Consider the following 17220-nt stretch of genomic DNA (forward strand, 5'->3'; position numbering starts at 1 on the left):
AGCTACCTTATGTTTTTCTGTGGAATTGAATATCAAGAATTGGTTGGTCTGTAGTAATTATGTCACTGGATAATATTAGATAGTTAGTATAGTCCAATAAGCAACATTTTTCATTTTCTATAATCATACACCTCTGTACTCGGGCTGAATTTTACCAACCCTTTGAGGATGGGCTAGGACGTGGGAAGGTTGGCAAAATGGCACAGGAAGGTGTCGTGTTGAGTGTCCAACATCTTCCCATCACCATGCCATTTTGCCAGCCCTGTAAAAGATGGCAGACGAGCTGCCCGCCCAGTGCCCAATTGAGCCACTTAAGTGGCTATTTAAGGGCCACTTGCTGCTTCTGCAGGCATTTTGCCAGTGGCTGGGGGTGCCTGCCACCATATGGGGAGACAATCGAGTGAAACCTGGCAACCTCCCAGTTGGGTTCAGAGGTGGGGTGGCGGGGGGAAGGCCGTCATTTTGGGTACTCTTTTGGCCCACAGAGGAGCCCCCGGTGGCAATGCCTGCCTCCATGGCAACGGCACTGCCTGTCCAATGAGAACCCCCCCCCAATCACGGCCCCCTCTACCTCTAACCCCACTTACCCCTCTTTAAAGGCACCGGCCATTGATGCACCCTCATCCTCCAGGTGCAGCCCCAGCAAGGGCCACGGTGATGGTGCTGAGGCTGTTGAGCTGATGGCCCTCTGATAGGGTGGCAGCTCTTGGGGGCGGGTCCTTAATAGGGGTGGTAGCCCTGGCAACAGCCAATTAATTGGCTGCTGCTGGCAGAATGCTCGTTGAATGCACACCCCCCAACCCTGCTTTTGGCCCCGATGGTGGGACTGCTGCCTCTGGTGAAAAATTCCAGCCCTCTACTTTCAAAGAGACCCAAAATCTTTAAAAGTGCATCATCTGTATATTAACTTTCATAAGCTAATTTAATTGTCTAAATGTATATTTTACTTGCCTAAACATGATTTTATTCGCACAAAATGGCAAATGGATAAGAGGATGTATTTCCATGATTTGCAAACTATTATCATAATCCTCAGTACCTTTCTGTCACCTGCTCATTCAGATCTGCCAAAAAAGTAGCAGGTGGTAGGCAGGAAGTCTAGACTGTAGAATCCCAAATGATATTTAACTTATGCTATTGTTACTTTAAACTCTGATTACTTCTTAATTACTGAAGTATTGTGACACTGGTAAAAGCAAATGACAGTCGACCCAACCACACTAACTTTTTGTTATCTATCTATTACACAAATTGCCACGACTACACAAATGCACTGCAATAAACAATTCGGAGCATTTCTCCAAAGAGGGTACATCTCAAATAGATAGTTTGGGCCAAATAGCCTCGTTCTTAAAAATCTTGTTATATATTTTGTGCTAATTACCTGAAATGTGCAGCAGAACCAGGACAAGTGAAAGCTTGGTGACCAGCGAAAAATAAACCAACAAGTGATTTGGGCCTCCATAGCTAGCAATTTGGTGTCACAAGTCTATCCAGTCAGTGTCACTTGACCTGACAATTGTCTGAAAGGTTCATGGGATAAATAATTCACATGTCAGTTTGAGAAAATTCTCTGCTAGGAATAGGCCATTCGAGTCTGTTCTGCCATTCAATTAGATCATGGCTAAACTCCATTTACTTGCCTTTAGTCCATATCCCTTCATACCCTTATTTAACCATCTATCAATTTCAGTCTTGAATGTTCCAATTGACCCAGCAACCACATCCTTTTGGGGGAGAGAGATCCAAATTTCTACTACCCTTTGTGTGAAAAGCTGCTTCTTGATTTCTCTCCTGAACGACCTAGCTTTAATTTTCAGATTATGCCCCTTTGTTCTGGATTCCCCACCAGAAGAAATGATTCCTTTTAGCATTTTAAACATCTCAATTAAATCACCTCTCAATCTTCTATACAGAAGGAAATCCAAGCCAAGGTTATGCAACCTGCCCTCATAATTAAACCCTTTACGTATCATGAGAATATCATTTTAATGGATTATACATGTTTTTGTTTTCTTTGTAGCATTTTTCTAATGCTTGTAGTTTACTACCTTACACAGTAATGAGTGATGGCAGATTAAACAACTGTAGCTAAACATTGTAAAGTAATAATCTTGCCTTTTATAGACGTTATGGCGCTGTTATGCTGCAGAGAAAACCCATAGCTCTCCAGCCACTTGGAAGATGTATGTAATGCCTCCTGATCACAGTTCCAAAATATCAGCATCACCATCCAGCCTGAATGTGAGGAAACAGGTAACATTTATTATATTTAAGGATTCAATTAGCAATTCATACTTATTTTTAGCTAGAATTCTAAATCTTTTCTCCAGTGATAATAAGTATTTGAGATAACAAGATTATAATTTATTTCATATTATTTGACATATTTATTTACCGTTCGTATACAGACAACAGCACCAGTTTAGGAAGGCATATGCAAAGTTTGAAAATGAGGTGATAAATTGAGCTTGTGCAACAGCTGATTGACATGTCCTGAGAGGGATCTTGCTAGCCTTCTATCTATATTGTCACTTTGTCCTGAGAATGAATTCTATGCCACGTGTTGCAGGCTAAAATTCCTGATGCTTTTCACCATATTCGAAATTTCTGTTAGCTAGTCACTATAACTAGGACTGGTCGTGAGGAGCAAAGTGTGGAGTACATACAGAGTGCCATGCAAAGGGAAAGAAAATGACTGTTCAGGGAACTTTAGGGAAAGTAATGGTTTTGATGATCAGTTGAATATAGATAAACCCAAATATCATTTATATATATTTCCTACAAATTTGTTTTTAAGAATAAAAAATGATCAATTGCAAAGTTAAAAAGTGTACTATAATTGGAATGATCCATTTTTAATGGAAAATTCTAACCTTTTTGTAGACGTTTATTGTCCATAAATGTACATATCAGGGCACTTGGTGGGCGGGGGGGTGGGTGTGGTGAGTGGACCATTTTGTGAAAAAAAATTCTAAATTGGCTGCTTACACTGCTGTGCAATTCAGGTTTATTTACATTAGTTTGCAATTTCAGAATTCTCAAGTACAATGTCTACATTCTCGTAAAATAGATATGACTGGTAGTAACTGCTTACTCAACATTTATTTAAATTTTAATAAAGAAGTAGTTTTTTTTGAACCGTTAAAATTCCAGGGCTTCATTTCATTCAGACTCACTGGCTAATTGCATTCCTTGGAGATGAAGTGGGAGGAGGAATGGTGGACATAATGTCTGGCTTAACTAGCTTAAACTTCACATTTTGTCACCTAACCACCACAGTGAGGTATTAACGGCAGTTGGGTAGAAGGCCTGCATCCAGATCATCATGCCTCCTAGCTGTAACAGGTTGCCTGGTGGCTACTGTACCCTTAAAAAAAAAGGAAAAGAGGAGGAAAGGCTGTATGGAGGAAAAGAATATGTGAAACTCTTTGAGAGTTCACTGCTAGGTCAGATACACTTACACATTCCAAACAAGTCAATTATTAGATCAAAAGAAGATTAATACATGACTTGTAGGCACCAAAAGCTATTAATTCTTTGAAGCTTTTTTTCCCAAAGGGTTTTACTGTTTCAAAACCCATTGTCTTATGGAATGCACATGCCTTTTAGTACTGTGATGATGGAGACTTAGATTGAGAAACAGAGGATACCACATAGATCTTGATGTACGCACTGGTTACATGGCATACAAGTGCCTATAGCCTAGCCAAGTCCACGATTCACTTAAGTGTGAAGTGAAACTGCACTTTTCTAGTATTCCATTTTTTGTGTAATGTCTAATTAGTCAGAGTTAAAAATTGTAAAAAAACAGAATTATTTTATTCTTGTGGAGATTTCACTGATTTTTCCTACCATGTTACAGAGATATGAATTGGTTGCCACACTGTCAACTGCAACAAGTACATTGGTGTACTCATTTTGTAGGCTCAGTGTATTAAATAAGAGGTTTATGTTGTATTTTGGAGTAAATGGATATTCCGACCCAAAATATGGCCCTGCTGGAGCAATTAACTCTTGAGAGGCGAAAGTATAAAAATAGGTATCATATTCTAGAAATCTAACTTCCCTTATGATGATGATGATGCATTTTAACACAAAAATATTGAGTGAAAGTTTCTGAGACTTTGGATCACTGGTGGGGCCTCGCATGCAACAGGTGGCTTATCAGAATATTAACAGGTGTATAGCTTGTGACTTTCTGTTCATTGGTTTCAAGTGACAGAAAATTGCAGGCAGTGCACCTGTGATACCCTGATTATCTGCCACACCAGTCTCAGAAAAGTTAGCCCTTGATATAAACTTGGCATGGCATAAGGGTGGCTGTAGAGTCATGTCCACTGGGATATATATTTTTTTCTGAAAGTTCCACATTATTCAAAGTAACAGCCTTATCAAGACTGGCAATATATTTGCAAAGTTGATACAGTGCCAAATCTTCATAAAGGGCAAAAGAATGATGTAACTTTTATTTACAAAACATTTGTTCAAGACAGTTGCATTTGTGCTTTAACATATTTCAGTACTTTGATTAATGATGCAATTTATTACAATACAGCAGTTTTTCACTTCTCATGTAGCACACCTCACAAATACTGACTTACCATGTCTGACACAGTACTATGATTTTTGTTTTGGCATACTATAAACTAAATGCATTGGCCAAAATTTAGACAGCTGATACTCAAGAGTATAAGAATTTTGCATTGTAATTTTTTTCGTCTGAAAATAAAACAAAGTATCCCTTGTAGTTTATCAATTGCTTCAATACTTTCTTTTGGAATTAATAGCACTGATTTCTATTTCTCACTCATAAGAATTGTGGCATAGAATTTTTTTGGAGCCAGAAAATCAGTTAATTTGACTTAATTTCATTCAGTTTGGTCTAGGTCCTATGAAAGTAAGGCGCTTGCAGATTTTCCTTGTTTTAGCTGTGCTTTTTCTTTCTCCCATACACCTTATGCACTATTTTGTCTCTGAGATGGAGTGCTAAAGGCCTAAGAGACATCTCTTCCCAAACACGGTGGAGAGGCCTTATGTAACTCATCTTAGTATTCTAGGGACAGCTTTAACTCACTCCACGGGCTTGATTTTAAGCGCCTGCCGCAGGGAGCGGCGGCGGGTGAAAAAAATGGCAGCCTGCACGTGAAGGCCACTTGCCGCCATGATCTCCTGTGCGGTGGCTCATTTAAATACCCTGGTTGGCCTGCTCCCTCCAATTATGTGGAGGGGACAGGATCTCCAACGCTGGCAATGGCGTCAGCTGCCTGTGCGCAGACCCTGGTGCCATTTTTAAAGCGCAGCCAGCCCTGGCAGCTAATTTAAATTTTTGAAGGGAACAACACCTCGCCCCCCCCACCCCGCCCCACTGTTCAAATCAAAATTCTGTTGCCCCTTTCCCACCTGCCAATAACAATAAAATTAAGTATCCCCCCAGACTTGCCTTACAAATATGACCTTCCCCCCCAAAATTGCACAAAGTACAGTTCACCCTTTCCCACCATCCCCTACACTAATGACGAGAGTTTGACCCCGTTTCCCCCACACTAAAAATCTCACATTCCCCCTGTTGTGTGATTGCTTTAAGAGTGATGTCCCTTGAAGAACTCAGTATGCTAATGAGCTAAGTACCAGGTTGTAGTCATGTGACTAGAGACCATCGTCACCCTGCAACTGTAACAGACTAGACAAAGATTCTGTAATTTAAAAATTCATTCATTCATGGGATGTGGGCATCGGTGGCTAGGCCACCATTTATTGTACATCTCTAATTGCCCTTGAGAAGGTGCTGGTGAGCTGCCTTCTTGAACCGCTGCAGTCCATGTGAGGTAGGTACACCCACAATGCTGTTAGGAAGGGAGTTGCAGGATTTTGACCCAATGACAGTGAAGGAATGGCGATATAGTTCCAAGTCAGGATGGTATGTGACTTGGAGGGAAACTTGCAGATGGTGATGTTTCCATGCATTTGCTGCCCTTGTCCTTCTAGTTGGTAGAGGTTGAGGGTTTGGAAGGTGCTATTGAAGGAGCCTTGGTGCGTGGCTGCAGTGCATCTTGTAGATGGTACACACTGCTGCCACTGTGCGTCGGTGGTAGAAGGAGTGAATGGGGTGCCAATCAAGCGGGTGCTTTGTCCTGGATGGTGTCGAGCTTCTTGAGTGTTGTTGGAGCTGCACCCATCCAGGCAAGTAGGGAGTATTCCATCACACTTCTGACTTGTGCCTTGTAGATGGTGGACACGCTTTGGGGAGACAGGAGGTGAGTTACCCACCACAGGATTCCTAGCCCCTGACCTGCTGTTGTAGTCATGGTATTTATGTGGCTACTCCAGTTCAGTTTCTGGTCAATGGTAGCCCCTAGGATGTTGATTGTGGGGGATTCAGCGATCGTAATGCCATTGAATGACAAGAGGAGATGGTTTGTTTCTCTCTTGTTGGAGATGGCCATTGCCTGGCACTTGTGTGGCATGAATGTTACTTGCCACTTATCAGCCCAAATCTGGATATTGTCCAGGTCTTGCTGCATTTCTACACGGACTGCTTCAGTATCTGAGGAGTCGTGAATGGTGCTGAACATTGTGCAATCATCCGCTAACATCCCAACTTCTGATGTTTGCTTTGTATTGTACATACTAGTTTAGCTGTTAATAAACCTTCTAGAGGTCTTCAATGAACTGGAATCTATGCACCTCATTGTGTTGCTTAAGATAACACAACAAAACCTATGACACCCTCCTTCCCCACCACTGTGATGCCTGCTTTCCCCAGATGGGAATGCGAAGGTGGAGGAGGGCTGCCCGCCCCTCTGAAGATTGCGGCCTGACCGTAGGATCGCTGGTAAGTTTATTTAAATGTATGCATTGTGCTCATTTTAATATGGTAAATCAGGTCCTGTCACTCAGCGGCAGGGGGACGGCCACCACGGAGCCTTGCCACCGCTGGGAGGATCGGACCCGGCCCTCTCAGCGTTGGGCTCCATGGCAGGCTGCTACCGGAACAATCTTCTGGCCTCCCCACCCTGCCATGGAACCTGATGTTGGAAGCCCTGTAAAATCTAGCCCCGCCTGGCAGAAACAGTTTTAGTACTGGAGTTAAAATTAAGGTGGTCAGTTTACCGGCATGTTTATGCTGTGATCCCACTTTAACTTGGGCCTACTGCTGGGTAGTAGAGAAACCCACCTGAATTAGGAAGAAACTTAATTAATATTTGCAAATCAGGGATCCTGTGACATAAGGGACCTACCGGATGGAGCATGTGATGGATGACCCCTTCTGTAAAATCCGGTAGTGAAGAAGAGGCAGCATAAAATTATTCTTGCGGGGCCAGGAAGAGGCCTCCCTGCCATGATAAACCCACCAGTACCCCTGTATCTACCTTTCAGTTGTCATGGTGTCTGAGCTGCCCAATATTGCGCCAACCTGAAGCCTGTAAGCTACAAAAGGATGCTCAGCAGTGTGTAAATGAGGCTGGACTTTGAAATAACTCAGACCTCCAGGCAGAAGGATTGGGCAGGCAATAGTGCAGTCCGCCAATCAGCCCCAAAACTTAAAATCTACCAATCTGTGTCTTCTCCTGATGAACTCATTCCACTGGGAATCAAATGCAAACTTGCATTTTAGATCTTTGGAACTTTTTTTTGTAAAAAACAACCCTGTTTGAGTTAGTGGCACTGGCTGGAGTAACTCATACCTGTTGACATATCTGTTGTTCTAATTATTTATATTAGACAGTTTAAAATTGTGTTTGCTAGGTTCTCATTAAATACAATAGTTTTGTTTTCTCCCTAAAGGAAATTTACCTTTTATGGCATGCTTGATCATGTTCTTGCCAGTTATGTTGGTAGCAAAAAAAATATGCTAAATTCATCTCAAATTGCAAACTTCAATATGTCAGCACTGTCCTAAATCCAAAACTGCACTGCATTACCAAATGGTGCTGACAATAATAAAATATTAACTCTTTTGTGGCTGCATAAAACTTGCCCTGCACTTATGTAAATATTTTTTAAAAAGAAGGTATCATGATGATAGAAAATGTTTTTCCTTTTCCTAGAACTGTATGCACTAATTGTTTTGCCCCTAATATTTCTCTTTGAACTATAGGTGAAGAAATATAAAAGAAAATGCAAAACTGGACGTGATAATGAGACAGCATTCATGATGAATACAGGAGAAAATGCACTATCAGTACCGCAGATAACCTATGACCATATTGATGAAAAGGATGACAAGAAAGAAGTCACCTTTTTTATTGATGAGCCAGCAGGTAGTTTTTTGTATCTTCTATAGTGTATTAAAATATCATCTAATTCACCTAGAAAATTTCACCAATACTAGATGTGCCAATGATAAGTTGTCACAGCACAAACTGGGTTAAAAACGCAAGTTCACTCATAGAAGATGACCACCTTGTTTTGACACACAAGAACCAGAGAAACATTTTTATGCCTGAGTCAGGTATCTTAAGAGTGCAGGGGTCAAACCATTCAAAATCTAGCATCTTGTGGGTCTGTTTGAATGTATGTTTGATTGGCAGCTCAGCTTAATTTTGACATGCATGATTACATTTCATTTGTCCTGGTAAAATTTTGAAAGTGTATCTCAGCCAATATTGTTCCAGTAGAGATGTCTATCTGAAACTGTCAGAGAGGTAGAGGTCAGAGAAACTCTGCAGAAGCTCGGAGTGAATTGTTATGTAAGGTTATTATTCGGGGCCTTGTTCCAGGTCCAGTTCACAATGGTGTTTAGCACAGCAGTTACGACAGCTTTGTTTGTGTTCTTTGCGGATAGTTAAGTCTTTAACCACCATAAATCTACAATATATCATTGTTACTGTTCAATTCTTCATTTACTTTTGAAAAATATGTTTGGCAGTTTATACACTGAGGCATAGTCCAGTGGAGGGTTTATTCTCTCACCTTCCAAAGTTGACGGTATGTCATATTGCCTGGAGGCTGAAATGCAGTGAGAAGGATATAAAATAAGGGCCTGGATTCGCCTTTTCTGGGCAGAGCTCTAGGGTGGGGCAGGACCTCTACTCATCCTTGCATATCTCCTCTAGCCCTAACCTGTTTTCTTGGATTGGATTATTGCATAAACACAGAGTGTTCTCGGTAGGGTAAGGCTAAAGGGGTAAGCTGCTACAGCACCAGAATAAATGGCAAGAGATCTTTAAGGAGGAAGAAGTATCTCAAAAAACTGGAAGGAATGCTTCCACGGAAGGCATTGAACAAGACTCTTCACGTCTCTCCACCTTGTAGTGGCCTCCTGTCCCTTCCACCGGGGAAATTTGAGGCCTTTGCTATTGTCCTCGGAATTAGTGGATAGAAGGAAAATCTGCCGGGGACCTAGGTCCAACCACTCCCTGCACCTCTCCCTTCCCGGTCACTATTTGTATGCGGTGGGCAGGGAAGGAGTGACCAGCAGTGGTTCTGGCTATGCCAATTAGAGGGAAGTCCTGGTTCCTGGCCGTGAGACAGCAGTAGGTCCCACTGAATGAATTTCCTGACATTTTGACTGTTTCAACAGGATTACAGAGATTTCCCTGAATTTTGGCTGGGTAAAGTCACACTCTAGCTGAAACAGAAGGAGAGTTCACTTGTAGGACTAGCCTAAGATGATGAACCTGAGAAAAATATAGAGTAAAATCTAAACACTGCAAGTAAAGTAGTGTTAGCATTGGAATATCACTCTCAGCAACAAGTTATTCAAACACTTTGGTCTAAAAAAGTGTTTTCTCCTATTTTCAGGCATGGGGTATGCGATTCACAATCTGCACGTGTCCGGTCTTCTTGTGGCAGGCTACATACAAATTTTGTGCTGCTTCCTCATTTGCCTGATTGTAGCATTCAGCCAAGCACTTCCTGGGCTGCTGGTTGGCTGACTAAACACAACAGTGGGGCTAGCATGGCTAGCACCTCTTCTCGCACTTGTTCCAGTTAGCTTGCACCTCTTAATGGTAGTCTGCCCCTCTTAAAGGGGAGCTGCATTCATTACAAGGAAACTACTGCTGACTGCCTGAAGTGGAATTGGCTGCAGTAGCAGCTGAACAAATGAAATACCAGGGGAAAAAAAAGAAAGACTTGCATTTATATAGTGCCTTTCACGACCACAGGACATCCCAAAGCAATTTGCAGTCAATGAAGTACTTTTGAAGTGTAGTCACTGTTGTAATGGAGGTCAACAGGAGGTGAGAGACTATGTTTCTGTGGAGAGGCCAGGAGGCCCTCAAGGAACACCCTCCAAAGGGAATGGGAGCAGGTGGCAAGGGAGGTCAATTCCTGGAGTCTGGGTCCGAGGACCTGACAGTAGTGCCGCAAGAAGTTCAATGACCTTATGTGGGTGGACAAGGTCAGTGAATGCACTTCCCTGTGATGTCTCCTACCTACCGCTCCATCAACCACTCACGCTGCTCAATGCACCACAACCCCATCACTCACCCATCAGTAGTCCCTAGCAGTCTGGACACAGGTATAACATTCAGATACTCCACACGCACCTGTCACAGCCTCCACATACCTCAAGCTATTCAACTCTGGCAGGCACATCACCCATGCACAGTGCAACACAGTCACTGACATTCTTTCCTCCCTTGCAGGACAAGGGCACACACAATCACAGGGAGTTGTTCAGAACTGGTGTGGACCAGGTGCCAACGTAGTACAAGGCATCACGCAGAGCTTGGAGACCATCCTTTTCAATGTGGAAGTGGAGTTACATTTCTAACCTTTGCCAGTTCTGCTGAAAGGTCACTGACCTGAATGTTAACTCTGCTTCTCTCTCCACAGATGCTGCCAGACCTGCTGAGTATTTCCAGCATTTCTCGTTTTTATTTCAGTGTCTGCAGGAGATTCTTACTGACTTGTATACCCTCATCTTGACCATAAGTTCAAGGCAGCAGTGGCAAGGCGAGAGGGGGACCGAGGCACCTGGAGTCACCTGGTCATTTCCCTGCTCAGGTCAGCAGAGAGGCACAAGTGTGCCTTACAAAGGAGGAGGAACGGCTGCCTCTCGCAGCTGGGGGCTCCTCTCGGGGTGCTCCTGGTGTGGGCACCAGTTCCTCAGTTCTTCTGCCAGTGATGCCAGATCCTCCAGCATCCCTGATGAAAGAGGGCAGTACTGCTTCTTTGCAGGAGGCTCGCAGAATGCCAGGGCCCTCCAAGCCTCAGGCATTCAGTCAACAACTGCCAAGGTCAACCGTTAACCAAGGAGCAGCAAGGTCAGCAGCCTGCCTCCACTTCAGCTGATAGCATTGGGGAGCACCGCGTAGGAATGCATGCAAAAGAATAAAGAAGAGCATCTAGAAGTACTCGGGATTCACGGTCAAATGTAAATAGAAAGGGTGGTGTTTATTCTCAGGGATAATAAAGATAAGCTTCTATCTCACAAGATCTCCTTTCTCTTATTTATGGCCTTTGGGGCTTTATTTTATAGTCTACGGCCCTCCTGAAAAGGGCATTGATGACCTCTGATGTAGTGATGCACCGCAGACTGTGAAATCCCACGCATCCCCAGAGGCTTCATAGAATGATCCATAGGCATAGAAGTCCAGTTTCACGGTGACTTTCAGTGCCACTGGTAATGCATTTTCATCAAGTCCCCTGTGGCCCAGCTCGTCCTGCATCATAGTGCATAGGTCAGTGACAGCCTCCCTGGAGAGACGGAGTCTTTGTTGGCACTGCCTCTCAGACATCTGTAGGTAGTTGAGCCTCGACTGGTAGAACCTCTCTGAAGGGTTGCGACTTCTGCGCAGAGGAGGCTGCTGATTTTCCCCTCTACGCCCTTCTCCATCATCTGGAGGCTGATGCTGAACCTCCTAGGCTCTCAGGTCGCTGCTGTGCCCCTTATGGTAACTGGACCTCCTGCTCTGCAGCACCTCTTCCTCAACAGAGTCCCTGAAGCCTGGCTGAATCAGGCCTATGATAGGTGGGCTCTCCCTAAGTGCAAGGCCTTCATTGCCAGTGGTTCCCCCCTCCTTTCCTACACTTGTTACCTCTGACAAGGTGGCACTTGCTCGTTGCCCCCACCGGTATGGCTCTCCACAGTGCTGCCACTTTTACCTCCCACTCCTCAGTCCATTCCCAATGCCCTCCTTTCTCCACCCTGCCTGGATGTTAATGCTGCCTCTCCCAATGGCCTCCCTTTGTAGCCAGCAATGAGCTCCTGCCTCCATGTTGCCTCCCCCAACCAGGTTAGGCACTGAGGCCCCGTGATTCCCGAGCGCCGTAGCTAAGATTGAAAACTGAGAATAAAATCTCTGTCAATAGGCCTCTTAACTACCTTAATTGCCTGCCCGTTGTTTCGATGTCAGATCTCCACCCTCCATGTTTGCCACCACCGATAAAATCAGGATGGGATGTCATGACAACGGACTTCTGATCCGACGTATCCTGTCCCAATTTCATGCACCCTCTCCCCTTCCTCTGTTCCTGTCTTCAAGGGGCAATTAAAGTTCAGCCCATAGTGTGGAACAGGAACACATGGAATAATGGTACAGGGAGCACATGGAATAATATGATCATGTGAGAACCCAAGAACATAAGTAGTACTAGGTATCATTGTTCAGTTGTACTCTGTATTGCTATGTGTGTAGCTGCATTGGAATAGCTTAGCTAGGAGTCCAGCTAATTCAGGTGTGCAGGTCTTCAACTCTGCAGTCGGGAGGGTTGTTTTCAGGTAAATACATTTGCTGTATCCAGTTTACACAACCATTTCTTAATATCATATGGAGTAAACCAAATTGGCTTGACACTGGAATCTATAATGGTAAAGATCTTGTGAGGAGTCCAATTAGGATCAGCCACTTGACGTGTTTGGCTCACACTTGAACTGCAGTTCAGGATGGGTATGTTTGAGGAACCTCCTCCTCCCATTTATTGTCTAATTGTCCACCACATTCTCAACTAAATGTGATAAGGTTACAGAGCTTTGCTGTGATTTGTTGGTTGAGCAATTGATGAGCTCCACATCATCTGTGTTTTTGATGTTTAGCAGGCAGGAAACCCTGTGTTGTAGCTTAACTAGGTTATAACGTTTGAGATAAATTATAGTTTTCCCTTTCTATAAAATCAAAGTAAATGCAATAAATGTCCCCACATAAAGGTAGCATTGAAAACAAAATGAATTGCTTTATTTTAAGATGTCCCTCAATTTATAGTAATCTGGAATTTTGTCAGAGTTGGTCTCAAGAATTCCATTAATCATATTTAAGTAATTTTGTATGAATATACACATTATCAAACTGGAAGGAAAGAGTTACTTGATTCCTAATGTTTTTAATTGAACTCTTAATTAATGAAGCTACAAGGCTAGTTTTTAAAAAAATATCTCTATTCAAAAATTTGAATCAGAAAGAATGTGTAAGTGGGGAACTATTGCCAAATGAATCATGGGAGCAGATGGAACTCATTATTCGTCACCAGTAATTACAGGTCATGTATACAACTCATTACTATTGAACTTGTCAAAGTCTAATGCCCATAGAAAGACACCATGATGAATGCTACTGGAAGTTTTTTTCAATCATTAGTTATTATCCATTGTTTGTTGCCAAGGCTGTATTTAGCATGTCATCAATGCTGTTTGAGAAGATTCTGCTTGGCTAAAAAGAATATAATGTATTGACAACAGGCTGTCATTTAGTATGTCAGCCTTGGTGCTGCAATCTAATTTCAATATTTTTCACACTGTACATTTTCTAAAGACATGGAGTGGGATCTTATGCTCTTCAAAAATAATCATAGGTCAAGACCATTTCTGGATCCCGACCCGCACTTGGCAGCAGTGCGCGCGCATGATCGTGTGATCTTATGGGAAGCAACCTCCTAACTGGCTGCTTCCACGTCGATGTCCAATTAAGGCTGGTGGATGATTTCCTGAGGCAGCAGTCCAATCAGGGGACCCACAGCCTTGGAAGGACAGAAGTCCCACCAGCAGAGGTGGGCACTGCTTCTGCAGAATGGGGACTACGAGTGGAGGCGCCCAATGAAGAAATTTGTGCTTTTAAAAAAATAAACGGTGGCCACTGCTGCCAGGCCATCCCTGTAGAGGGGAATCCCATCCATAGGATGTCCCACGATTGCAGCTGTAGTCCGCTAATCCCTGTGCCTCTGGTGGTGGGGGCGAAGGATGGGGGAGCTAAACGAAGCCTTGCGGGGACCCCAACCTGCCGCCTCCAGGGACCTGCTGGGTTTTGGCCGCAGCAGGGGGCTGATCTGCCACAGGGAAGAGCTCTGTGACATCCCCAATCTGCCCAAAATTGGGCACTTATTATGCAGATTGGCTATCCTTGCCGCCTCCACCCCACCTCCGTAACATTGGCTGGAATGGGAACCCATCGGTCTACTGACCTGATACCCTTATGTTCCACCTTCCTCCTGGTCCCATCTTCAAGCCAGCCTCCACGGGACCAGGAAGATTGCACCCAACATTTCACATTACCGTCTCCATAGTGAGCATGAAACTGATAACTGCACCTAATCTCTGACTTGGAAAATCTGCAAAAAAGATTTGTGAATTGTTAAAGCTTGAAATGAATAAATGTAACTGCATCTAGAACTTTCAACAATCTCAGTGCTGAAGTGATATTAATGATAATCCCCTAAATCCAAGTCACTTATGAATTGGTATCGTGTTAAATGAAGGATAGGGGCACCAGTGAAGGCTTGTATATTACATGTTTTCTCTTTAGTGGTTTCCAGAAGATCGTCTGGTATTCCTACTTCCTGCTATAAATTATGCTGAAAATTTGATTTTAATTTTAATCATTTGCATATAATTGAAAAAAAGTAGCTAATTTTTTCCCTTGCTACTCTAATCTGGAACAAAGCAGTGTTATTTAAATGCTACAACATCTGGTTTTTGAATTTTAGTCTTACCTGATATTTAAGTATTGGCTTTTCTCCAGTTTAATATGTTTTGGGCTAGACAAACAACCACCAATACCCATTGTGACAAGAAAGCTCCCATCTCAGGAGAAAAAGATACAAGTCTGGATTTCCTTCTGAATTACCTGCTAGTTTGGGGCCAGCAAATTCAGTATAATGACATGATAATGCATACCATCTCAAAACTACCAATCTTAAATTGCATCAAAAATTGCAGTTCCCTTTCAGTTTCACAGCACTGTATTTAAATGGAGTTACATGGATGTGGCTAACCTCTTCATCCCATTTTCCCCAGTTTCCTCCACAAATTATTGCTGCCGCTATTTAAGTGGCAGTATGAGGACAACTATATTAAATGCATATATAAAACCATCTTAATATATTGCATTTGAACATGACTGAATATATATCATAAATGTTTGCCAGCTAAAGTTTTAGCATCCTGTGCTTTATATTTGGAACTTTATTTATGGCAACTTACTTCCCTTTTTTAGGTATTGGCCACTCTAGTTTAAACTTATTAACTCTAAAAGCATCCACTTACTGCAAACCACTTGCTTTGCACGCTGTTTTGTTTCTTTTATGTTCTTTTTTTTCTTCTTTTGGGCCTCCTTATCTCGAGAGACAATGGATACGCGCCTGGAGGTGGTCAGTGGTTTGTGAAGCAGCGCCTGGAGTGGCTATAAAGGCCAATTCTGGAGTGACAGGCTCTTCCACAGGTGCTGCAGAGAGCTGTCCAGTGAGGTGCAATGACCTCTCCCACCGACAAAGGCAACCCGTGGCGCCCAGTTTCTACGCCAATTTATCTGGACTTATAACCCGTAACTGCTGCCTTCCGTGTTGTTTCAGTCGCTGTGAGGCAACTATGGAGTGACCTCTCCATGGCGCATGCCTGGGCAAATTTATGGAGGTTGAGAGTTGCCCAGTCGTCAAAACCCCCCTCTCGGCCTTTCTGGTGGGGTCCAAAGGAGTGCAGGACACGACGTTTGGCACCAGTATGGCTGCAGGAACTGCCGGAAACATGCCAAAGGTGACACATGACCGCCTACGGGGTTCCGCTCCGGATTTTCTGTTAGGGTTTACTCCCTTAGCCTTGGTCTCTCCCGAGACGCCCACTATGTTACGATGTTCTTAATGTAATACTGTTGTACAATAGTATCAGTAGTGATGTGTCGTTTGTGCTTTAGACCTCACTGTGGCGCTGTTTGCCTAATCAGACAAAATTATCTCCCTCACAGGCTAATAGATGCCGTTCTCAAACAGCATCAAAATTGTCCTTCGCATTTTACATTCAGCTTCCATGAGGTTGTGAATCAAAATGCCACAGGCTTTACCACATTTCAAAACAATTAACTTTGTTTTTCCAATCACATTTTTGCTTCTTCTGAAACTATTCTTGACATTTTCTGTTCTATTTTCAGGAATCACATTCTAATATAATTTGTGCATTCTTACAGATAAACTACTAAGGGTAACCCAGAAATCCATTTGTTGCTTCTCTATTAATTTCATATGGTTGTCTTCAGGATGACACTGTTTATCCTGTGCGACATGGAGGTTGTGGTATAATGTTGTAAAGGGTTCATACCGAAGACAGTGAGAGACATTCCTCCCACTGTACGAGCGATGAATCTATGTTTGGAAAAATGTTGGATAAAGACTTTGGGGGAGATGTAGCATAAGGTTGTAAAGGGTTAATATTGAAGACAGTGAGAGACACCCCTCCCACTGTATGAGCGATGATGTGACAGTCACATGAGATAGACTTGAGGAGAAGAAGGTATAGCAGCATGAAGTATGCTAGCTTGTGTGGCTTGTGGACAGTGTATATAGTAACTGTAAATAATAGAGTTGTTAGTTAACCTTTACCGGAGTCTAAGATTTTCTCTAGAACGCCCTACAACATTATTAATATAAATACAATGAAACCCAACAGAGATCATCCTTTTCCAAACAGGGTATACAACATAATCCCTGCAATTTGCACCCTAGGGTGTCTGTGTGTCCTGGCAACTAGTGTTCTTATGAGTATTGGGATTTCCCATAGCAAATTAATCATAAAGCAATTCATTGCAGCACAGAAATTGGCCGATTGAAAAAGGAGCCATGTTTTTCTTATCTTAACAGCACAGATGGTATATTTACGCAGCAGAAAGGTGCCACAGTGAAGTTATTACCTCCCCTACCAACAATTGGCAAAAACCTCATACCTTAGAATTTGAGATAGGTGCATTTAGGTGGTCGGTGGAAGTTCTACCCTGACTCAGATCTGCCCCAAAAGGTCTCCAATGGAATTTTATGGTCATTATATCTTGGCATCCATTATTTCCCTAATAT

The 17220-nt window shown here is 43.0% G+C and overlaps 1 protein-coding gene across 1 annotated transcript in view; it reads left to right on the forward strand.

The window, feature by feature from the left end:
- The window catches only part of kcnq1.2 (potassium voltage-gated channel, KQT-like subfamily, member 1.2), a 1015894-nt gene that overhangs the window by 214899 nt on the left and 783775 nt on the right, over positions 1-17220 (forward strand). Inside the window, exons 10-11 of the mRNA XM_068050636.1 lie at positions 2128-2256; positions 8102-8264. Coding sequence (XP_067906737.1) covers positions 2128-2256; positions 8102-8264 — 292 coding nt within the window. The remainder of the gene's footprint in view (positions 1-2127; positions 2257-8101; positions 8265-17220) is intronic.

Source organism: Heterodontus francisci, chromosome 18, assembly GCF_036365525.1.
Source record: "Heterodontus francisci isolate sHetFra1 chromosome 18, sHetFra1.hap1, whole genome shotgun sequence".
In the NCBI taxonomy this organism is placed as follows: Eukaryota; Metazoa; Chordata; class Chondrichthyes; order Heterodontiformes; family Heterodontidae; genus Heterodontus; species Heterodontus francisci.